Raw genomic sequence first — 24,736 nt, forward strand, 5'->3', positions numbered from 1 at the left:
ATCTCTATCACGGTGTCTCTTCCATTCTCAGACGACATCCTGCAGAGTTTTGACACCCATCATCCTCTTGTGCTGCCAGATGAGGATTTCCAGTTCATTTTGGGAAAGGCGGTGACAGATTCATCCTTGATTGAACAGTTGGACAAGCTCAAAGTCTCCATTTCCAATCTATCTAATTTACAGTCCCATGGAGTCTCAGCTGTTGGCCAGCACCAGGTAACACATAGAACACATCTAATGACTGATGTTACAACCTTTTAAATTTGAACACATGTGAGGTCTTGCAATTTGTAATTCAACCTAAAGGTATAGCCACTGTTATTAATAATATAATAATAATATTAATTATTCAGTTATTGTGTTTCAAAGGTCGAAAATAAATGTTTGTATTTATTTGTTTTAGTTTGACGTGGTCCGGAAAAAGTCATTTTTAAGATACTGAAAACAAAAAAAAAATTCCGTGGACCTGATGACCCATGACTACTACAACTGTTTTATATAAAATGACAATGGTTGATGCAACAAATGTGTGTGTCCACCCTATTTTTTGGACATTAAGTCGATCTGGACCAGTTGAAAAATTGCAGGAATTTACATTTTGCACTGTTGGATCTTAAGGAGGTTCTAAGTTGAGCTTCAAAATGCAACAAGAAGAAATTTGAGACAAAAAAAATGTTGAGTAAGCAATTTATTGCAAACAAGCATTAAAGTGAAATTGTCAGCTGATCAAAAGTTGAAGACTTCAGCCTTTAAAAGCCAAAATGTTGGCAATAATATGGATTCAATGTCAGGTATTCACACTGTCACGATCTCTTGATGGCAAAGGCAAAAAAGCTTTTTCTCTTTGAACACGGTCGGATTGTTGAGCTGCATAAGCAAGGCCTCTCGCAGCGCGCCATTGCTGCTGAGGTTGGACGCAGTAAGACACTCATTTGAAACTTCTCCAAAGATCCTGAGGGTTATGGAATAAAAAAGTCAAGTAGTAGACCCAAAAGAATGTCATTGGCCCTGAGTTGGAGAATCCGGTTGGCTGTCTATCAAGACTCGGGATGATCCTCGGCCCAAATGAAGGTTGTAACTGGTAACGAGTGCAGTCCAATAACCTTCAGACAGCAACTGCAAGAGAAGGGTTTTAAGAATAAAAAATGCTTTCAAACACCACAAAATTGCCCGTTTGGAATTTGTGCACCAGTCATGGGACATTGAAAGGTGGAAGAAAGTTTTATTCTCTGATGAGAAAAAATGTAACCCTGACGGTACTGATGGCTTCCAATGTTACTGGCATGACAAGGAGATCCCACCTGAGATGTTTTCCACACGGCACAGTAGAGGGGGCGCCATCATGATCTGGGGTGCTTTTTCCTTCAATGGAACAATGGAGCTTTAGGTTGTGCAGGGGCGTCACACGGCAGATGGCTATGTGGAGATGTTGCAGGGGGCATCCCTCATGTCTGAAGGTCCTCGTCTGTGTGGTAATGACTGGCTTTTTCAACAGGACAACACTGCAGTTCACTATGCCTGCCTGACAAAGGACTTCTTCCAGAGGAATAAGCTCACCCTTTTGGACCATCCTGCATGTTCCCCTGATCTAAATCCAACTGAGAACATTTGGGGATGGATGGCAAGGGAAGTTTACAAAAATGGACATCAGTTCCAGACAGTGGATGCCCTATGTGAAGCCATCTTCACCACGTGGAGCAACATTCCCATTAGCCTCCTGGAAACACTGGCATCAAGCATGCCCAATCCAAATTTTCAGCTGATTAACAAGAATGGTGCAGCTACTCATTACTGATTGTTTGCAATGAATTGCTTACTCAAAAATGTTTTTGTCTCACTCCCATTTCTTTTTTTTTTTTTTTTTTTTTTTTACATTCTAAAGCTCTACTTAAAACCTCCTCAAGATCCAACAGTGCAAAATGTAAATGCTTGCAATTTTGTATAAGTCGCACTGGACTATAAGTCACATTTATTTAGAAATATATTTCACAAAATTCAAAACCAAGAACAGATCTTTGATCCGGACAAATCAATTTATTCAATGACACAATCTCACACAGAACAGGCTGAATACTGTAGGTGTCCGGTATGTTAACGCAACACATTAACAGTTATTCAGCTACACAATAGCATAAAGAACATACTTGGGCGGCTGAATATGCTAAATTAACATATATAAGGCAGCAAGTTCAACAACGCAAGTTCACCAAGCTCGCAATCTCATTGTGTATCACTGAATCAATTGAATTTAATGTTTCAGTTCCTTTTGTCGAGGGTACAGGAGTAGCATATAGTTATCACAAGCCTGTAGCGACCTCTCGTGGCTGTCAACAGTACTGTTCACTCCTTGATTCATGTCAGTCAGTATGAATTAACATTTAAAAATATGTTAAATTATATACATAAGTCGCATGTGACTAAGTAGCAGGGCCAGCCAAACTGTGAAAAGAAGTACTTATAGTCTTATAGAAAAAGGTGTAGCATGAAATGTACAAAACACCAAAACCAAAAAAAGGTTTCACCATATTTTCAATGTCTAATATTAATATACCTGTAAAAATGTAATATAAATATTGTTTCTCTCATCAAAATAGTAGAAAACATAACAGATATATTGTCCATTGCAAGAGACATTACATAAAAAATACCGGTAAATACAATTTTAAATTACTGTAGCATAGTCTTCATCTATAAGACGATTATTTAACACAAAAACAAACATTTTTCTGGGTCTCAAGTGGATGATATATGTGTATATATATTTCAGGGTATCATCATTCCCACAGAGAGCAGAAACAGGCAGGAAACAATTACACAACATGCAGTCCAAATGCTATTATCTCAGAAAACACTCCACCATCGCCCATCATCGTCTGTCTCACCCCCACGTGCCCCCTCCTCCACACAATATCTGGATGACTTCAGCTCCTGTGGTGCCCTCCTTTTGTCCCAGAAGCTTCGGGATTTGCAGACAAGAGAGACGGACACCACTGAGCCGAGGAGGTCAGCACTGGACCCCTCGTGCCTCCTCACCCCACCCAACACTCCCCTCATCATAGATCCTGTTCATTTTCCCAGAGAAGAAAAAGACACATTAGTGAAAGTTCAAAGTGACACACATCCCTGTTCTGCTCGTGTCGGGGGACACAATGAAGGTACCTTAGGCAAAACAATAATTTCAAAATTGTTTTTCCTCTATAAAAATAACTCTACATGTATCTATTACTCTCTCCTCAGATGGCTTCATGTTTGAATGTCTGGCTCCACTGAATGATGACCGTGTGAATCCAGATTACACCTGTATGAAAAGGATTTTTGAACTTATAGAGGAAGAGGAGGAGGAGGCCGAAGAGATGAACAACCATTTTGATGACAATAACGACGAGATCTTCAGTTTGGAGATACAGCGCGATGAAAACGGTCTTGGTCTTGCTCTAGTTGACACACGGGTTAGTGATGTCCAGTCTAGTGTCTCGTGAGTCTTATTGGTGATGGGAATTTCGACTCTTTTTAGGGAACCGGTTCTTTTGGCTCGGCTCCCCAAAAAGCGGCTGCCAAAATGGTTTCTCAGATTTGAAAGTAATTGTTACATTTTTTGTCTCTGAGTACTCCAGCTTCCTCCCACATTCCAACAATATGCATTGCAGGCTAATTCAGGAGTTCTGAATTATTTTCTGTAATGCCCACACTGTAATGCCCAACAGAAATGTTTTCGCACCCCCCGGATTTTAAATACTATTGAGAAACTGTCAATATGTATTTATTTATCTGTACTGTACAGACTGAAGTGAAAACTGAAACAAAAGAAATGCAACAGAATGGAGAGCAGTGAAGCATACAAGCATATCGAAGAGTCAAATCACGTCCTGCGTATGACAAATTTATATATGTTGGAAGGTCTGCATTAGTATTGAAATCCTCCATGCCTCTCATGTCCCCCCTGACAGTTCACCGTGTCCTCCCGCCCCACTATTTGAGAAGCACCGGGCTAATTGGAGACTCTAAATTGTCCATAGGTATGAATGTGAGTGTGAATGGGTGTATGTCAATATGTGCCCTGCGATTGGCTGGCGACCAGTCCAGGGTGTACCCCCAGGAGGACAAGCGGCATAGAAAATGTTTATTACTCGTTGGACTCTGCTGATTCCGGTCATCACTTTTATGGACAGAATTTCTAGGTGCAGCCAAGGCGTTGAGAGGATCAAGTGTTGGTATTAATTCTCAGGAGTCCACGGCATGATAAGTGGCACGATGATACAGCCACAGAGATTCTCCGCTTCAACTCCCGTCGAAAGTCTTCTTCTTCTTTTCCTTTCGGCTTTTCTTCTGGGGTCGCCACAGCGAATCAATTGCCTCCATCTAACCCCGTCTTCTGCATCCTCTTCTCTCACACCAACTACCTTCATGTCCTCTTTGGTCTTCCTTTAGGCCTCCTGCCTGGCAGTTCCAAACTCAGCATCCTTCTACCTATATATTCCCTATCTCTCCTCTGGACATGTCCAAACCATCTCAGTCTGGCCTCTCTGACTTTATCTCCAAAACCTCTAACATGTGCTGTCCCTCTGATGTACTCATTCCTGATCCTGTCCTTCGTGGTCACTTCCAGAGAGAACCTCAGCATCTTCATCTCTGCTACCTCCAGCTCTGTCTCCTGTCTTTTCCTCATTGACACTGTCTCTAGACCAAACAACATCGCTGGTCTCACCACAGCTTTGTACACCTTTCCTTTCATTTTAGCTGAAACTCTTCTATCACACATCACACCTGACACTTTTCTCCACCCGTACCATCCTGACTGTACACGCTTCTTCACCTCTTTTCCACACTCTCCATTGCTCTGCAAGGTAAGCAGGCAGACACCGCCTTCCTATTGGTGGAAAAAAGCTAATCAATTCATCAAAGCATTAGAGGTTGTTTAATTGCAGGAGGAGGTTGGGGCAGGGAAGTTAAGCCAACACTGCCATCAAGTGGCCAATTGACGCGCAGACACATCATGGTTTTGAAATGCCAGCCCTAACAAAAACATGTTTTTGCTTGGCACATGGCTTTTTCCATCCATCCATTTTCTATGCCCCTTATCCCCATTAGGGTTGCGGGGGCATGCTGGAGCCTATTCCAGCTGACTTCGGGCGACAGTCAGGGTACACCCTGGACTGGTCGCCAGCCAATCACAGGGCACATATAGACAACCATTCACATGCCAATTTAACCTAACATGCATGTTTTTGGAATGTGGGAGGAAACCGGAGTACCCGGAGAAAACCCACGCACGCACGGGAGAACATGCAAACTCCACACAGAGATGCCCAACGGAGATTCAAACCCAGGTCTTCCTGATCTCCAGACTGTGTGGCCAACACGCCAACCACTCGGCCACCGTGCGGCATACATGGCTTTTTGAATTATGCATTTAACAGTTTTTAAGATGAGACAAAGGTAAACACAAAAGTACATAAAAATGCTAAATCCTACCCCGGACTCCAAAGGGTTGATTTGAAACATTTATTCAAGATTCAAGAGTTTTATTGTCATATGCACAGTAAGACAGGTAGTTATACTATGCAATGAAATTCTTATTCGGTTCATTCTCCCAAAAAAGAAAGAAAACACAAGAAAATGAATAAGAACAGAAGAAACAATAACAATAAATTAAGCAACAACAGAAGAGACATTAATACAAATAAATAAATAAATATATGTTATGAGTGTGTGCATGTGTTGCGTGTGGCGTGTGAGTGCTTCGTAGAGAAGCCTGATGGCCTGTGGGTAAAAGCTGTTTGCCAGCCTTGTGGTCCTGGACTTCAAACTCCTGTACTCTAACGACATCGTGACTTGTTGACAATGTGACCTCATGTTCCAGGATCTGCCATTGAAGGTGAAAGGCATCTTCATCAGAGCTGTGATTCCTGACACTCCTGCAGCCCGTTGTGAGAAGCTACAACCAGGAGACAGGATCCTTGCCGTTAATGGAGTCAGTCTGCTTGGCCCTCACTGCCAAAAGTAAATGGACCAGATCTACAAAAAAGCAAATATTTAAAATATGTTCAAATGATCATGTTTTTTCTCTTCTTCTCTCTGATCAGTGGCAAGGAGCTAATGCAGTCGTCAGGTGACAGGCTGAGGTTACTAGTGGCAAGATCTGATTGGATGGCCAAAGCTGTACAAACGGAATGCTGACATTTGGGTTTAGTCACATATTTTCACCAAGTGACTGCTCAAACTATTGTAAAAAAAAAAAAAAAAAAAAAGTTCTCTTCAAAGTTTGGGGAGGATCACACAACCCACCCTTAACTCTCACCCCCAGTGGAAAACTCTGTTGACAAGAAATTGTACCTTTTTTGACACTGATTTAAATATGGCTCTGAAGACATAATGCGCTATCATTACAGTATGTTTTAACAACATTTCAAAAAAGGTCAATTATTCACAATGTAGTAAATTAATAGCAAGTACTTTGGTCTGTTATGTTCCTGTAAATAAAATATTTTATATGAATCTGAAACACACCTGTCAACATGTGCATTTGGAAATTTGAATCATTTATATTTAACAATACTGTATATCATCACAACAATATAAAATATTCATAAAAATATTGATCACATCCCGCTAGAAATGATCCGATACTCTTGATATCGATGCTACTGATATTTGGATCGGTCCTCCCAATTTGTTTTTTAAAGTAGTTTTCCCCTGGCAGGATAGTTTCACGCTTGCGTAAGAAGACACCGGAAGTGTTGCTGTTCAATCTCAGCTGGTTGAAACGACAACTGCTGGGATTGTGTTTTTTTGTAACTATCATTTGTGCTACGTTCTGCTATGGCGGAGGCAGACTTGTACACAATGTACAAGGGGGTCTTAGTGCCCACTCTCATTCACCCTCCACAGAGTCTCAGGCGCTACGAAACGTTCGCTTTCCGACCAGATGATGTTCTCATTGTAACGTACCCCAAGTCAGGTAAGTCGTTTATTGACAGTTCTTACTTACCTATCCATGACGAATTGGCTGTCCGGGGACTGTCGAAAACGGTATTCAGAAAAGCCAAGCAAGTTCAAGACAGAGTAGTGCTTTCCCAAATCTATTGCACACATATTAGAAATGACGATTGCAATTTTATCCGCTCCCTTTTTTTCTTCAATCCCTTTGTGATTAAAAAAAAATCCCTTTTTGGGATTTTTTTTTTTAATAAATGAACGGAAATAGTCTATAAAAATAATGCATACAGACATAGCAAACAGAAGGAAAAAGCTAACGTACATATACTGTAAATATCCATTCATTTTTTTTCTATGCTTCTTATCCTCGCTAGGGGCGCGAGCGTATGCTCGAGCCTATCCCAGCTGACTTTGGGCGAGAGGCGGGGTACACCCTGGACTCGTTATACTGTAAATAAATAAATACAGATACAATACAAAAAAGGGAGGGATACAGTTTAAACTTTTAATAAATTGATTTTTTTTTTTTTTTACAATTTCGGATGTTTTAACAGTTTTCTTAATAGCCAGTTTATTTGGCCATTTGCATTTATGGTTGTAGTATTTTGCATGGATATTAAATAACTGTGTATAGTTTACATTGTATTCAAGTGAGTGACTAAATTCTTTCGTCAACTAACTTACAAAAGGCACATAGTGGATCAATGATACTTGAATCTTTTACAAAGGCATATTGTATGACTTATTTTGAAAGATACTTCCATTAATTAAGTGCATTTTCATTTTCATTCCTTAAAAGGACCGCAACCCATTTTATATTTTCTTAAACAATACTCCATTATATTTTGCAATGGCGCCGCACGGTGGCTGAGTGGTTTGCATGTTGGCCACACAGTCAGGAGATCGGGAAGACCTGGGTTCTAATCTCTGTGTGGAGTTTGCATGTTCTCCCCGTGCATGCGTGGGTTTTCTGCGGGTACTCCGGTTCCCTCCCTCCCTATCGCTGCGCCGTTTGAAAACCGCAAAAAAGTTTTCCAGAGACGACCTGAGGGCTAAAGCAATCTGTGATTTCATAATGGAAATGAAGGCTGAATGACCAGACTTTTACCATCATTGAAGATAGCTGCTTTTGTCGGCTATTAAACCCCTTGAAGCCACGGTTTGTACTTCTGAGCCGTCGCTATTTTTTTATTTTTTATTTTTGTTGTCATGACATTTGGTAGGGACAAATCTACAGGTAAAGTTTGTGAAATCCAACTTTTTTTCAGTCATTTTTTAAATCTGCTACTACTTTTAAATCTACATTTCAAAAATAATAGCTGTAAAAACTTATCGGTATAGTTCTAGAGAAGGAGTCAATAATCGGTATCGCTGTTGGCTTGAAAAAAAAATATCGTACATCTTCAGTAAAACTTGTAGTGTTAAAAGAATTACACATAATATTGTAAGACTAAAGTGAGATTCACATATGTATACATATAAATACCATTAATTCTGGTGTATAAGCCGTACCCACTAAAATTAGAGGAAAAAACTGATTTGTACATATATAAAACGCAGCGCACAATAAGCCACACATGTCCACGTCATAAAATGGCATGTTGTGGCGAGCATGAGTCTGTGAGGACCAGGCAGCTCTTTAAAAAAAACACAAGCTCACAACACATTGGAAATTGCAGGAGGTCATTACTCAGTATAACAGTGTGACTCACAGGGTCATCTTACATAGAACACTAAACCCATCACACAGCAACTTAACGCTCAAAAGGTATACCTAATAAATATACAAACATGTACCACCATATTATTTTCTTAAGTTTTCCCATAATAAAGCATTTGATTGTAAGACAAGCAGCATAGAAAATGGTGGCTGGTGCTGCAATGCTGTCTCTGTCCACCAGGAGGGAGCCCAGAGGGAGGCTGACGTCATCGCAGCACCCCAAGGAATTCGTTGCTCACCGCAATGCAATATGGGAAAACTTTAAAAGAGTTGTTTTTTCCATTTTAAACTTGTATTGGTACATGGTACATTGGTACACATTTATATATTTCTCAGGTATATTGTTTGAGTGTTAAGTTGCTGTGTGATGAGTTTAGTGTTATTTGTAAGATGACACCGTGAGTCGGGCTGTTATATTGTTACACTGTTATAAATAATGACCTCCTGCAATTTCCACTAGGTTGACACACTTGTTGTGAGTGCACTGATAGCTCGTGATTGGCTCCTGCCAAAGAAAGAGCTATTGTTAGTATTAGTTCAGGGTTCAAAGTTTAAGAAAAAAGTAACGGCTTATACACCGGAATTTACGCCATATTTTTTTTTATGTCAGTATTCCCACATGACCTTTTAAAGCACCTTTCACATGCCCTTTTATTCCATGCCGTTAAACGGCACCAATGTAATAGGAAAACTCACAGTGGCCAGACAACGTTGCGTCTTCAGGGGTAGTATCTGCCTGCGGTTAAAGACATTCTGCAAAGCAGGCACTAGGGTGCAGTTTATACAGTACAGTATTACAGGAAAAAGCCAGGAAAATGTTAGCTTTTACAGGCATTTGTGAAAGTTTTTTGTTTTTCATATGGGCAAGGACATTATTGTGGGGAACTGGAGACTCGAGGCTTAATCTACTGTTATGGTTCTGATGTGGTCTACTTATCAGATCTGTGTGTGGAAGAGGTAAAATATGTAACTATTTGTAAAAAGCACGTAGGAGCAGACAGGTAAAATCACATAAATCCGCTCATACTGACTATGTGGAAAAGAAAAAATGACTAGCATAACTTCCCTAATAAATCAGTCAGCAGTTAGTCCATTATTAACACAATGGACTCACTGCTAATTTGTTTGGATTTTTTTTCAGAATAAAAAAATAATTTCATTATTCAGGTACGACGTGGATGCAGGAGATTGTTCCCCTCATCATGAGTGGAGGAGATCCTGCTTCAGTGGAGACCCTCCATAACTGGGACCGTGTTCCCTGGCTGGAAGAGGGTCGTAGTTGCAGTCTCAATCTTGATGACAGGCCGTCTCCACGCATGTTTACAACACATTTCCTGCACCATATGATGCCACCGTCTTTCTTTGAAGTTAGGCCAAAGGTAAAGCTTAAATTTTAACTTGTGTTAGGGATCAGTGAGACGTACTGTACTGCATGTGGATTTGCCTTCAACCTTTTGACTTGTGTTGTGTCGTCATCATGCAACTGAAAAGACAACAGAACAATACAGTGAAACCTTTTAAGGTTAAAAGTGCTCATGGCACCAAAACACATGTTCAAGTTGTTATTTCCGCCGTGAAAAATAACATTGAAAAGCATATGTACGCCACACGAGCTTGCCTATTGCACCGTGTACATGAGAATGAGGCACTGCTCAGCTCCTGCACAGTGTGTCTTGGGAGGCGCGGCTGCTGTGTGTGACTGGCCAATCACAGAGCGTGAAGAGTGAATACATAATGAGGATTTTCTTTCATCACGATTACGGATAATGACGAGATGTACTCATTCCATGCTGGTATTCGGCAAAAATGCCTTATCCATATTGGATACTCGTTTTTTAACAGCCCAAGCGTTTTGTGACTAAAATATTAGATATTGCGAGTGAATTTGTCATCTACTCGCGTAAAAGTACGCATCCCTTATTAGCATGAGAATGAAAAATATTCTATGAAACGTGTAGTCAACGGACGACAGCTTGTCACAGTCTAAGCCTATCGATGCCAGAGTGTGTGATCGCTCACGTTTGAATTGCATTGAAGTTCAGCTTTTCTATCTTCTTTATTTACACATTTTGCCTGGCTCTCTCTGGCAGCAGCTAGCTAGCTTTGGCCTCTAGTCCACGGACTCCAAATGTTTTTTTTTATGTTGTTGTTGTTTTCTTTTTTTTTTTTTTCCACAGTGACACAGTTTGTCCCACAGGGTAGCTACAATGGCTGTCACGTTCATGCAGTACGTGCTAACTTTTTTAAAGTGTCACTGAACAACCTTGCTCTCTTGTCTTCAAAACACCAGTTGTGTGTCTAAGTTGTTTAACATAAACACGTAGCTTCTAAATAGTGACGCTATCAGGGGATCTAAACAGGTGAACTACCAGTAGCTTGCCATCAGATCAGTTGAGTAGCTCACCGAAAAATATTTGCTTCAACTCTTACTGTTCCTTATAACTGTTCAATTCAGACACGATGCCTGTATCTAATGAAAAATGAGCACAAAATAGCGACGAGCACACTGTTTGAGTGGAGATGTGCTTTGTAAACAAAGTACAATGAAAACGTTGCCAGTCACATAAAACACAAATGGCTCACCTCTCCTTTCCTTTTGTCATAAGATCATAAACCTTGACACTCAATTTCTACTTTTATAGTAAGCATAGCAGATTTATATAAGAAAGATGTTTAAATTGTTAGTTTATGCTGTTAGTTGTCTTATTTTGAACAAAAACAAATATTTTCGAACAATTAACTTCCCATGTATTTGTATTACTCCAAAACGGGTATCAAATTAAATTCCCGTTCGTGTCAAATAATATTTGTATCACACAATTAAAGGCAAAAAAAAAACAGGCGAGTAGTTCGGCCTTGCCAACTATGTGCCCCTTAATATTTTACAGAAGTTGGCAACCCTATTTTATTTGATTATTAGTGTATATTTTTGTTACTTGTGTGCCACACTCCAGCGCAGTCGTTGACAGTAACACGCGTGTGAACTAGTTTGTCAACACACGTCAACTCCAAAAGAGGAAGAAAGGAGACAAACACCACAGAAGAAGGAAAGAGGGCGGTATGATGCCACTAATGAGGCCTTCCAGGAGTTAGGGACAGAAACAGGGGATAGAGAAAAGACAGTTGCCATTTATTGTTTGAGTATTGATCAGTGAAAATGAGAGGAAATATGAATATTTACTTTGTAAGTCAATTTTGGTCTAAATTTTGTGCTTGCGCTCCTAAAATTTTAAGTTAGGGGCCACTGTGCTCCTAGGGAAAACAGAGAGCCCTGAGTTGACTTAGTACTTGTGTACTACTTGTGTAACTTCAGATGTCTTGAGACAGATTACTGCTTGAGAGGTGAGTCTCTTTACATTAAGATAAAGACATCCCGTTCTTTTTTTTAGTTGTATTATTAGCATAGACTGTGCACAGCTTTGCCTTTTGTATTTCACAAAAGTGAGTACACCTCTCACATATCAGCAACCATTTTACCTTCCAATTGATTGCACTATTACACTAAAAAAAAAAGTGCTGACAGTAGTCCTGCAGCTCCATGATGATGCCGCCGCCATGTTTGGACAAAGCATGTTTGACCAAGGGTGTCCAAAGTGCGGCCTGTGGCTGTTTTTCTTTATACCAGCCCTCGGCACATTTTAAAAGTACACTTAAACAAGGAAACTAACAAAAACAACAAGAACATTTGAAAAAGAGCAGTAATTTTATGATGATAAAGTAGGATATTGGAATTAAGTCATAATATTGACATAAAAAATTGTAACATTATGACAAAAAATTTGACGAGTATAATGTAGAGTAATTTCTGTAATAATTTTGGCAAAATTAGAAACAAAACAAAGAATAAAGTTGCAATTTTTGGGAAATCCAGTTGAGAAAAAGTTAATAATACGAGAATAAAGTCAAAATATTATGGGAACAAAGTCACCGTGTAATGACAAAAAAATGTCAAGAAGACAGTTGAAATATTTGTAAAATTGTAAGACAACAACATAAACAGCAAAAATGGAAAAACGAGCCGTGGAGAAAAAGTAATAATGCACTCGGCCACCTTTAACACAAAGCTAAGATGCAGGCTGTTTTTTCTTTGTAGTATTGTCCCTCAGGAAGATGTACTGTAAGAAAATGATAGCAGAAATGTGAGAGGCCCACTCTCTTTTGTGAGATACTGTATTTCGTAATCCGTTCCCTTGTCAGTTCCACGTTGCCTTTTCCTTTTTGTCATTGTTGGTCCCTTTTATTATGGCGTGACAAAAAATGCTATTTGTGCAAGTTATGCAGTTGTTTTTCATGAATTCGGTTGAACCCCGAATTGTTTAGACTTCAGAAAACCTGATTTTGACCTGATTTTTACTATTATTAGAGCCTTCCAGACATGAAATAACACCCCTATAATCACCTTTACACTCCTATCACCCAATATAGTACTGTAGATGTAATAATAAATAAAAGTAAGCTATTTAAGACATAAATAAGACTTGTTTCAATACATGCCTTCTGGATGTGTGGACAGGAAGTGACATCTGGATTCAGAGTTTACTTTTAGCTGGAGTACGGCCACAGCAGTAGCCCATGTTTTTATTATGATGATGACTATTATTATTATTATTATGTTGTTATGGTGCCTGTTGTGAGATATTATAAAATAATAAAAGCCTGTCATTGGCAATCAAGTCTGGTGCGTGTTACTAGTGACACCTAGTGGCCAGTGTAGGCTACAGTTCATTGTCTTGTTTTGCCTTCAACTGCATTTGCATTTTACTTTATTTAGAACATTTGTGCTTGAAAATGCTTAATTTAGGCCAAGAATAATTAACAGTAATAGGGCGTAGTCAACCACGATACAATCATTTATTAATGAGTAATTAGAGGGACGGATTGATGTTCAAACTGTGATGGCGCAAGGAACATTGAAAACCTACAGTTTGCATCACACTACAAAGAGTGCTCAAATGCTTTAAATCAATCCAAGTATTTCGTGCACTATTGATCATTAAAAAATAGAATCTGTGGCTATTTCCCAACTCCAGGTCATCTATGTCATGAGGAACCCCAAAGATGTATTTACTTCAGCCTTCCATTATCATCGGATGGCCTCCTTCCTGGTTGACCCTGAGCCACAGAGCGACTTTCTTCACAAGTTTCTTCATGGAAAAGGTTACTCTTCTGCAAAGTACCATGTACAATAGTAATGTAATGCACTTTTTAATAATAGGGACTGATGTGTCGATTTTCCAGTTATGTTTGGCTCCTGGTTTGAGCACATTAAGAGCTGGCTGAATGACAGGGAGCGAATATTTTACATCTCCTATGAGGAGATGATCAAGGTGAGGACAAAAACAAATCCAAAACTACAGTTGTCAGACATTATATAATCATCGCTGCAGAAATGTAAGCTGACATGTTTTTCTAATACTGAAGGATCTGGGGGACTCCGTGGCCAGAATTGCTCTGTTCTTGGAGAAACCTCTGGACAAGGGTGTGATCAAGAAGATAGCAGAGCGGTGCGGGTTCGACAACATGAAGAAGAACAACATGTCCAACTACTCTGCAGTTCCCCAGGAAATCATGGACTGCACAAAGTCTGAATTTCTCAGGAAAGGTGTGTTTGTTTATGCCTTGTTTGTTGGTGTACAGCATTAGGACAACATAGAATTAGTGCACTTAGATCAGGGGTGTCCAAACGTTTTCCACCGGGGGCCAGATGCTGAAAACTGAACGGATGCAAGGGCCACTTTTGTAAAGCAACACATGTAAATATGCTAAGAAGTTATACATTTTTAAAGAAAAACTGCATCTCAGCTTCGTGATGTAGATGAGAAAGTATTAATAGTGTGAACGTCTTTTCTCTTTTTTTCCCCCCATTTTTGCATTTTATGTTCCAAATATTTCTACTTTCTTCTTAAATAATCTTCATCAATTTTATTTTTTTAATATTACCATTACTAAAACTATTAATAGTATTACTTTATTTAACCTATTATAGTATTTTCCACAACCTAACTTTCCAAAATGACATCTTTATTTTGTTTTGTTTTCCTCATAATATTCTAACTTTAAAAAATAACACATTTTTTCTTTAATATTTCAACTCTATGCTGCTAAAATTATTATTATTTTTTATTATTAACAAGTTTATTCTCATAGGCTTTTTTCTCTTAATATTTTGACTTCATGCTTGTAATATTACACCGATTTTTTCCATTACTGATGTTTTTTTTATTTTTTATTTTCCAACTGTTTCAACCTTCTTAGATTTTTTTTCTCGTAATTATGACTTTATTACCATAATTATTTAACAACAATATTTTCGTAACTTTATAACTTTTTCCATAAATAAGTTCCCAAAAATGCCAACTTTATTCACTGTTTTGTTTGTCATAATGTTATGGCTCTAAAAACAAAGTCTTTTTTCTTTAATATTTCTGTCATGATCTGTAGTGCTGCTCTGCTGCCGCCTCTTTGTATCTTGTTGTAGCGCAGTGAAGATTGGCCTGGGTGGAGCCACCTGAGCACACTTGGAGCCAATTTACCTGGGGCTACTTTAGCTGTGCTGTTCTGTGTACACGTTGCCAGATTGTTCCCTGTGGCTTGCCTGTCTTATGCGTACCCCTGCCTTGTATTTCCTCTTATTGTGCTATCTGGTCCTTCTTTGTTGCTTGGAAGTACTTTTTCCCTGCTTGGCTTCTCCAGCAGCGGTGTAGTTTTGGTTGTACTTTTGCTCTAGCCGTGCCTGCTTGGTTTTCAGCAGTGCCTTTATTTCTTGAGCATTTTTCCTCCTGCTTGGTTTTCAGCAGCGCCTTCCGTGACCATTTTCGGCTATTACCGTGTCTAGCAGCTTTTTGTGTTCGTTTATAATTTTTCCCGTGGCTCCACCGTGCGGTTTCTGTTGTACTTTCCTTTTTGTGTTTTTGGATTTTACTCATTGTGGGACACTTTCTGTTGAACTTTTGTTACGCGGATTGACTCGACTCTGCAGTCTGGGATCCTATACATTGGCCTTGGCCACCCGCGACAATTTCAACTTTATGCTACTAAAATGACAATTTTTTCTCATAATGTTATAACATTATTCTTGTAAAATTACTGCTTTTTCTTGTTAGATTACAACCTTTTTGTCAATATTTGTACTTTATTCTTGTGAAATTACTGCTTATTTTCCATTTTTGTGCATTTGTTTTTTAACTTTTCTTGTTAAATTATATATTTAGAATGTGCTGAGGGCCGTGAGCATCAAATGGCCCCTGGGCCGCACTTTGGACACCTCTGACTTACTTGTTGTGCCATGCAAATCACACAGAAAATGGATGTGAAAGTGGTGTGACCATCATTTTTGAAATAATGAAACATAATTTTCCTGCTTTGGCAAAACAATCAGAGCAAGACCAGTTGAAAAAAAATGCAAGAACGTGCATTTTGGACTATTGGATCTTAATAAGGATCTAAGTAAAGCTTCGAAAGGCACAAAGAAATTGGAAGCAATAGACGAAACATTTTGAGCAGGCTGTTTTATTGAAAACTGCATTTAAGAGTGTAGAGTTGGCCCACAGTTCAACGACCAGAGCGAAAACCACACTGCTCCTATCTGGCGGACTCTCCTCTCCAGAGTCCCTGAGTAGACCTTACCAGGAAGGCTCAGGGGGACCACCATCCCGGTCTGCCAATCCAGATGCACCGCCCCTGACGTCCACGCAATGCTACAGCAAGAACAAAACATTTAAAAATGAATCATTATTCATCTGAAGAGCAGAAGCATGTACACCAAGTTCAGCAATATGAAGTAGTATATACAGTATTTAATTCATTTAATATCATGAACAGGTTATTGCTTAATCCACATTCGTTTATTTATTGTGTTATATGTAATTTGTTAGCGTTTAACCATTAGTATTTATTTATTAATTCATTTTTAATCTCTTTTCTAGGGATGTCCGATATTGGTCTAGCATTCTTAGTGCAGCAGCAGTGGCAGAGCCACGGTCGTTCCGGCGCCATACTACAAATTGCATGTACACAGTAATTCCGGGCCCAAATTAACATATTTCAGATTTTAATGAAATTTCATCTGCAGATACTGTAGATATTGCAGATTTATTTTAACAACATATAACACATAGCTTGGTTACTTGTTTTATTATTAATTGTAGGTTAATGCTGTTTTATTAACTTGTGAGCTGAGTCGATGAACATTTTTTGCAAGTAGATACAGAAAACACATAAGATAAACTATATTCACATAAGCAGCGAACAGATACACCTTAAAGACTACAACGTCAGCAGGAGACGCGGCTCTCAGCTGTTGCTGACACACACACACACACACACACACACACACCCTTAAATGTGCAAGGCAAGACAAACTTGGCACCACATCAACACATCATCCGAGTGGGTAAAATCTATAAAAGGCGGAAAAGCCCATCGCTGGGGGCTGACTCTCTCCTTCTGGTCAGGAGGGCCGCAGGAGGACATCAGAAGAGACATTTAGCCCCGATATCCAAAATGTGTGCTTCTATTCTGACATATTTACAATACATTATTGTTAACCTACTGGTGCATAAGTCTTATTCCGTCTCATAATTAGGGGAGGTGAAATTTATTTAACGAGGTGTTCCTTGTGGCCTTTATTAGGTTGCAGAGAATTTCATCTCCAACAATATTAAAGTGAATTTATATCCTACATACGTCAACATACATAACATTCCTACTAGTTAGGATAGGAGGCATTTTTACAAAATGGATGGATGGGAGGAGCAAGCCAGCTTGCTATAAGCCACCCACGTTTGTTTACACACTTGAGAGGCGGTTTGATGAGGTCATCATATGAGCGCCGGCAAATACGGGAGCCCGTAGGCCTACATACAGCATTATGTCTATTATTGGCTTCATTATAGGGAAAAATCCTGATACCGATATTGACCAACCGTACATTTTTATGCCAATATCGGGCCAATAATATCGGTGGGCCGATGTTATCGGACACCCCTACTCTTGACTTATTTGAACTTATTTCATTTTGTATTAATTATTAACTTTTCTTATTTTATGTACTCTATAATTTGTCACATTTTTCCCCCTTATCACTGCACAAGCTACACTGTATATTCTGTCCGTTTTGTTTCTACCCCCATTTGATTATTTTGCGATTATTAGTTCTACTTAGAATCTTCTTAAGATACAACAGTGCAAGATGCTAATTGTTCAACTGGTCTCAAGCTGTTTCATCACTAAGTTATCACGAAGCAATTTCGTAGCTTTTTAAACCATCACGATTGAAGACCTGCAGACTGCATGATTTTTATATTACAGATTCCAACAAACACTGGTGAACGTTAACACTCATTCAAACGCTGATTCTGTAAATGCTGTGTTACGGGATGTAACTTGTGTTCTTTATATTATATGTTTCAGGAATAGCTGGAGACTGGAAAAACCAACTCACAGCAGCAGAAGCAGAGTACTTTGATGCTGTTTACGAAGACAACATGAAAGATGTTGATTACAAATTTGCATGGGCTTAAAAGCAAATAACCTTTTTGTGGGCAAAGTGCCATATTTGATACTACATACTACGACTGTCGGAGGGGTTCAGCAGACCCACACACAGTAGAACTGTATGAGATAGATATATTTCCCCTTATGTGATGTATATCTATTTCACCTAGACAAAATCACAATAATAATGAAAATATATATGGTATGTGGCTTTTTAGGGTAGGGTGTGTGCTTTCTTCAAGTAATAATATATACAATCAATTTATTTTACTCTAACATCACCTTGGGGTCAAAGTTGTCTGGTGCTACATGACGAGACAAACTGGTACAAGCTTTATCAAGGGGGCTGCTGGAGAAAAAAATCCCAGGCCTGTGGGGATAACGGGGAGACAAGAAAACAGAAATATGACAGCATCTACTTAAAATATGGTTTTGCCACTTTAAAGCATGCCAATACAGTACATCAAACCACTTGTGTGTTTGTTGTGTGTGTGGAGAAGTTCATTGTTTTGTCATTTTGGTTGAAAGTATTATTCCACATGCAGTGCACTGCCAAAAATGTTTATAGAAATCTATAGAATTTGATCAGAACATGACCAACAAAGATAAGCAGCTGACATATTTTTTCCAATATGTTAAGTTTGCAGACGTACCCATACTCACACAACGGCTTTGAAGACGTTGCTATTCCCATCCAAGGACTTATTTGAATTCACGTAAAAACACAATGTGCCTTATTATTATATTATTATTAAAATTGCATGTGTTGCTGCAGAATATAGATTTTGCATAATTATTGCATATCATTTCTTACACTATGTCCACTGTATCACATTGGATTTACAGTACAGTGTTTACTTATTGCCCCTCCTCAGCCAGTTGCACTGATTATTACGTCTTACCTTAAACCTAGAACAAATAAAAATAGTTGGTTTAAAAAATAGCTCAATTCCACCGAATATATACGTGTACATAATGAATGCCATGTTGCGCAGCGAGTGTTCATATTTTCTACGGTTTATGTGTCCGCGAATGCACCACTGTTCCCGAGATAGCATCAGCTAAGCTAACCAGTGCCAATCAGTATAAAGATCCACTGAGTTCTCCGTTTGAGTATTGCGCATTAGAGAACGCCATTTTGACGATGGTAAGGTCCCCGCATATCAGCAATATCATATTAGTCATTTTATTCGTGAGTGATGGCACCGTCAGGCCAACCCATAACCATACTGTCGTTCGCTAACGCCAGCAAGCATAGCTGTTCAGCTAGCAAAACTAAGCATTCCCATTGGCTCGCCTCTCAGCACCGGGTGCTGAGGGTGCTCCATCTATGCTTTCCATGCTATTTTACATCGTTGTAACGTAGACGTGGTGGCGCTACTTTTTATCGGCCCTGTATTATGGAAATAGCACATGATCAACTGTCGAAAATAATACATAACTTTGATGTGAGGCCTTCAGAAACGTAACACGTTTGTTGGAAAGCCCGTAAAAACACTTAATGTGTTCATTTGTTACAACGGTGCTTATTATGCTATTGTAATACACTATACGTAGATGACCCTGTGTAGGACTTTTAAAGACTGAATATGCATGGCCTGACCAGAAGGTGTCGCCTTGTCACCAGTTCCTCTGTTGCAGGGGCGTACAAACGTGATACATTGTGTGCATGAAAGACGTTAAAATCTAGGGTAGCCATATCTTGATTACCGAAAGCCATTACAGTAGGCAATGATACTCAAAGTTGACTCAACGATTCCTTATTATTTAAATACATTTAAAGCATGCCCCCTCTGTATGGATCAGAAAATTGTCATATTACAAAACACGATCTATAACCAAAGATACATTCCAATTGGTTTCTCAGAGATTATACATGTTCCATTTGGCCTAAAATGATATCTCTTTGAGTGTCTTTTAAATTTGGATGGTGCAAATATAACTTTAAAATATCTGGCATAAAATAATGAAATAATATCTCTTCTGTAAAAATCTGCCTGTAAGAAAATAGCTCTATTCTATGAATATCTAAAGAAATATTAATCAATGGTAGCAATATTAGTGAAGCAAAATAGCTCGCACAAACTTTCCAGTGCTATGAAAACATGTAAATAACATTACATTATTACTTCAACGAACAAGAAACATTTATATTTTTAGTTTTCTCCTTCATCCTCAACTTTCTCTTCAGTGTTTCTTCCTCATTCACTTTATATAACCATGTATTTTACTGTTGATCTTTACTGATCTTTCCCAGCAGTTTTTGGTGCTAAACAAAATAAAATGGAAAATAATGAAACCCAGAATAATTTCATCACTGCCTCTAAAAAAAAAAAAGGACATATCCTGGGAAAACAGGACATTTGGTCACCCCTTTAAACACCAATCTACTGTAAATCACTATAGTGACAAAGCAAATTAGTGTGATATCTAATAATATACACTACTCACAAATTGTTAGGGATATTCAGCTTTCGGGTGACATTTCAGGATGAACCTAAAATACAACATAACCTTTTACAGGTGACATTAATTTGACCTTCTCGAAACTTTTGAATGTCCAACTGAGAGAACATGTTGTGCAAAAAGTACTGAAACATTGGTTGGACATGGCATTCAGAAGTTTAGACAAGGTCAAATTCAGTTCACCTTTAAAGGTTACACAGTAATCCCTCCTTTATCGCATTTCATTGGTTCCAAACCCAACCGTGATAAGTGAATTTTCACAAAGTAGGATTCTTTATTGATTAATGGAATACTTTTGTAGTTACACCATAAAAAAACTGTTTATGACCTTCTAAGTATGTTTTTTTTTAACATTATTAGAGCCCTCTAGACATTAACTAACACCCCTATAGTCACCTTTACACTCAACCCAATATAGTATACATAATAAGCCATGTTGCTATGAATGTGTTCCCTAGTGGAGCAGAGTGAGTGGCGGACAGGAAGTGACATCGGGGGTTCAGAGTTGAGTTTCAGCAGTAGCCCGAGTTTTTATTAGGGATTATTGTGTCTGTTGTGAGATAATTCAAATCAGTGTAGAATACTACATCATGTCTTTGAATGCGTTTTCTGAATAACTTTGTTTGCATTTTAATTCGTTTAGCCATTTTTATGATTAAAAAGGCTTAATTTAGAAAAGAATATGTAAAATTTGCTTAAATATGCATATTCTTTGACCAATAATAGGCTGTTGTCAACCATGAAACAGCGATGACTTATGAATGAATATGTCTTGAAACACCGTGATAGAGTGAAGCAGTGAAATTCGAAGCACGATGTGACGAGGGACGACAGTCGTGTATTCCATTAATTATGAATTAATTTAATGTTTTGTCATATATATTTTGTACTTTGGATATCTTCTACTCTCCTGTCATATTTTTCAGTACCACTGACCTCATCATTTGCAGGGCGTCCACCGTGCCAGAATTTGGAGTCCCATGTTTGAGAAGACAAAATAATCCATCACAAGGTACCGAAAGGTATTGTATACTCTCAATGACTAGTTTGAAAACATTGTTTCCCTTCAGTATAAAATAGGTTCGCCAGCGACTATGGGTGTCACGAGACGAGATGATACACAAGATTGGGCCCACGAGAACGGGGCGAAACGAGATTTTTAGCATTCATTTTAAGAAAAGTACAATGAAAATATATGACCGGACAGACTTTTTAAAATTTAACTGAGTCACAAAACAATGCAGGTGTGTTTTGAAATGTTTATTGTCCCACAAATTAACCCTCAAAGATATTATTGTCAACATTTTTGAGACCAAATAAACCACTTTTATGATAATATACTGTATAATAATAATAATAAATAATAATACAGCTCACCGTTTTTTGCTTATCTATTGGTGTTTGTCTATTCACGTCAGGGCTGTCCTTTGACATTTTTAGTTCGAAAAAGATCCATCCATCCATTTTCTATACCGCTTCATCCTCATTAGGGTCGCGGGGGCATGCTGGAGCCTATCCCAGCTGACTTCGGGCGACAGGCGGGGTACACCCTGGACTGGTCGCCAGCCAATCGCAGGGCACATATAGACAAACAAACATTCACACTCATAGTCATACCTATGGACAATTTAGTCGCCAATTAACCTCACCTGCATGTTTTTGGGAATGTGGGAGGAAGCCAGAGTGCCCGGAGAAAACCCACGCGCACACGGGGAGAACATGCAAACTCCACACAGAAATGCCCAGGGGAGAATCGAACTCAGGTCTTCCCGATCTCCAGGCTGTTCCTGTATTGGCCAACGTGCTAACCACTAGACCACCGTGCGGCCCTTAGAAAAAAATATACAATAAAAAAAACAACATATATAAAGACAAATTTTCCATTTTTGCTGTCCATCCATCCATTTCCTATACCGCTTCTTCCTCATTAGGGTCGCGGGGGTATGCTGGAGCCTATCCCAGCTGACTTCGGGCGACAGGCGGGGTACACCCTGGACTGGTCGCAGGGCACATATAGACAAACAACCATTCACACTCACATTCATACCTATGGACAATTTAGAGTCACCAATTAACCTCACCTGCATGTTTTTGGAATGTGGGAGGAAGCCGGAGTACCCGGAGAAAACCCACGTGCACAGAAATGCCCAGGAGAATTGAACCCAGGTCTTCCTGATCTCCAGGCTGTTACTGTGTTGGCCAACGTGCGGCCCCATTTTTGCAGTGTTTTTGTTTATTTTATTTCTGCAATGAGGCAGGTTCCACAAATGGCCCCTGTGCCACAATTTGGAAGCGCGTGTGTTTTGCCAGGAAGGTGTGGTGCAGCGAGGCAACAGAGGATTGTGTCCAATCTCTACAGTCTTGGCTCTGTTGGTCTGGGGCTGTGTTACATTGTGGAGGATGTTTTTACAGCTTTCAGACGTGCATTGCACCGCGTTACAGAGGTGGATGTCATTCCTGCTCGGCTGCTTGGCGCACCTTTGTTGATTTAATTAATGAATAATAAATGCATGACACAAGACACACTTACATGCACACCCTTACTCGCTAAAAATAGTGACCATTAAGGGAGAAAAAAATCCAAACCTAATGGCCCTGTGTGAAGAAGTGATTGCCCCCTAAACCTAATAACTGGTTGGGCCACCCTTAGCAGCAACAACTGCAATCAAGCGTTTGCGATAAATTGCAATGAGTCTCTTACAGCGCTGTGGGGGAATGAAGGTTTGGATTTTCTATTCCCTTAATAATAAAAAGTTGGATTTAAAAACTGCACTTTTTGTTCAGTTGTGTTGTCATTGACTAATATTTAAATTTCATTGATGATCTGAAATATTTAAGTGTGACAAACATGCAAAAAAATAAGACCTGAGTGAAATTGGCCCCCCACCCCACTCAAAACTCTAGTCAAACAGTCTCATTTTTTAGTGCTACGTTTGTGCTATTTTGTGCAGTTAAAACGAATATTTGTGCTGCTTTTGTTTTTCAGTTATTACAGTTTACTTTATAGGTCAATCAAAGTTCACCCATCCCGCGACATGTTCCAAATGCAACCAAAATAGTCTCATTTGTTAGTGCCACGTTAGTGCTGTTTTGTGCAGTTAAAATGAACGTTTGTGCTGCTCCCGTTTTTGAGATATCACAGTTTATTTTATTTATTTTACAGGTCACCCCAAGTTCACCCAGCCCCCGACGTGCTCGGAATGAAACCAAAATAGTCTCATTGGTTAGTGCTACGTTAGTGCTGTTTTGTGCAGTTAAAATGTACGTTTTTGCTGCTCCGGTTTTTGAGATATCACAGTTTATTTTATTTATATAACAGGTCACCCCAAGTTCACCCAGCCCCTGACGTGCTGGGAATGAAACCAAAATAGTCTCATTGGTTAGTGCTACGTTAGTGCTGTTTTGTGCAGTTAAAATGTACGTTTGTGCTGCTCTCGTTTTTGAGATATTACAGTTTATTTTATTTTACAGGTCAACCCAAGTTCACCCAGCCCCCGACGTGCTCGGGATGAAACCAAAATAGTCTCATTTGTTAGTGCTACGTTAGTGCTGTTTTGTGCAGTTAAAATGAACGTTTGTGCTGCTCTCGTTTTTGAGATATCACAGTTTATTTTATTTATTTTACAGGTCAACCCAAGTTCACTAAGCATGTCAGGGGGCTGATTATGTAATAGGTCAAAACTTAAATCGCCATTGGCTGGCGACCATTCCAGGGCGTACCCCGCCTCTTGCCTGAAGTCAGCTGGGTTAGGCGCTAGCATACCTGCGACCCTAGTGAGGATAAGCGGCATAGAAAATGGATGGATGGGTTTCATTTGGAGCATGTAAAAAATTTGACTATTTGACTAGAGTTTTGAGTGGGGTGGGGGGGCCAACTCCACTCAGGCGGTGATCACCGGTACTTGAAAGTTGGCCCTCAACCAAATGAGTGTAAATAGAAGCACTCCGTGATTAAGGGTGTAGACAAGTCCGAACATCTACGTGAAAAAAGTTGTTAGGTAAAGTTGATCAAATGTAGAATTTCTACAGCTTCTGCTTGGACATCTTGGACATCAACAAGTGGCAAGCAGCTTACAAAGATGATAGTGTTTAGTTTTGATTGACATCATCAGAAAGCTA

The 24,736-nt window shown here is 39.2% G+C and overlaps 3 protein-coding genes across 10 annotated transcripts in view; all 3 read left to right on the forward strand.

The window, feature by feature from the left end:
* radil2b (Ras association and DIL domains 2b) overlaps window positions 1–6,467 on the forward strand; it is a 45,311-nt gene extending 38,844 nt beyond the window's left edge. For 4 of the 6 annotated variants that reach the window (XM_054756956.1, XM_054756966.1, XM_054756983.1 and 1 more), the window contains exons 14-18: window positions 32–216; window positions 2,768–3,155; window positions 3,238–3,449; window positions 5,861–6,000; window positions 6,084–6,467. In XM_054756956.1, the coding sequence (XP_054612931.1) occupies window positions 32–216; window positions 2,768–3,155; window positions 3,238–3,449; window positions 5,861–6,000; window positions 6,084–6,177 (1,019 nt within the window). In that variant the 3' untranslated portion in view covers window positions 6,178–6,467. The remainder of the gene's footprint in view (window positions 1–31; window positions 217–2,767; window positions 3,156–3,237; window positions 3,450–5,860; window positions 6,001–6,083) is intronic. The other 2 variants (XM_054756994.1, XM_054756974.1) reach the window with 2 other exon arrangements.
* Window positions 6,468–6,651: 184 nt separating this feature from the next.
* On the forward strand, window positions 6,652–19,069 carry LOC129170061 (sulfotransferase 2B1-like). The gene is made up of 6 exons (XM_054757233.1): window positions 6,652–6,958; window positions 9,824–10,035; window positions 13,687–13,813; window positions 13,895–13,983; window positions 14,078–14,258; window positions 18,068–19,069. Exons 1-6 carry the CDS (start codon window positions 6,820–6,822, stop codon window positions 18,175–18,177), a joined length of 858 nt encoding a protein of 285 aa, XP_054613208.1. The 5' UTR covers window positions 6,652–6,819; the 3' UTR covers window positions 18,178–19,069.
* Window positions 19,070–19,201: 132 nt separating this feature from the next.
* Window positions 19,202–24,736, forward strand: part of wu:fj29h11 (uncharacterized) — a 62,729-nt gene continuing 57,194 nt past the window's right edge. The window contains exons 1-2 of one of the 3 annotated variants that reach the window (XM_054756799.1): window positions 19,202–19,298; window positions 21,568–21,639. The gene's annotated coding sequence lies outside the window, so the exon portion shown is untranslated. Of the gene's footprint in view, window positions 19,299–21,543; window positions 21,640–24,736 lie in introns of all 3 variants that reach the window. The other 2 variants (XM_054756819.1, XM_054756809.1) reach the window with 2 other exon arrangements.

The sequence above is a fragment of the Dunckerocampus dactyliophorus genome, chromosome 2 (genome assembly GCF_027744805.1).
Source record: "Dunckerocampus dactyliophorus isolate RoL2022-P2 chromosome 2, RoL_Ddac_1.1, whole genome shotgun sequence".
In the NCBI taxonomy this organism is placed as follows: Eukaryota; Metazoa; Chordata; class Actinopteri; order Syngnathiformes; family Syngnathidae; genus Dunckerocampus; species Dunckerocampus dactyliophorus.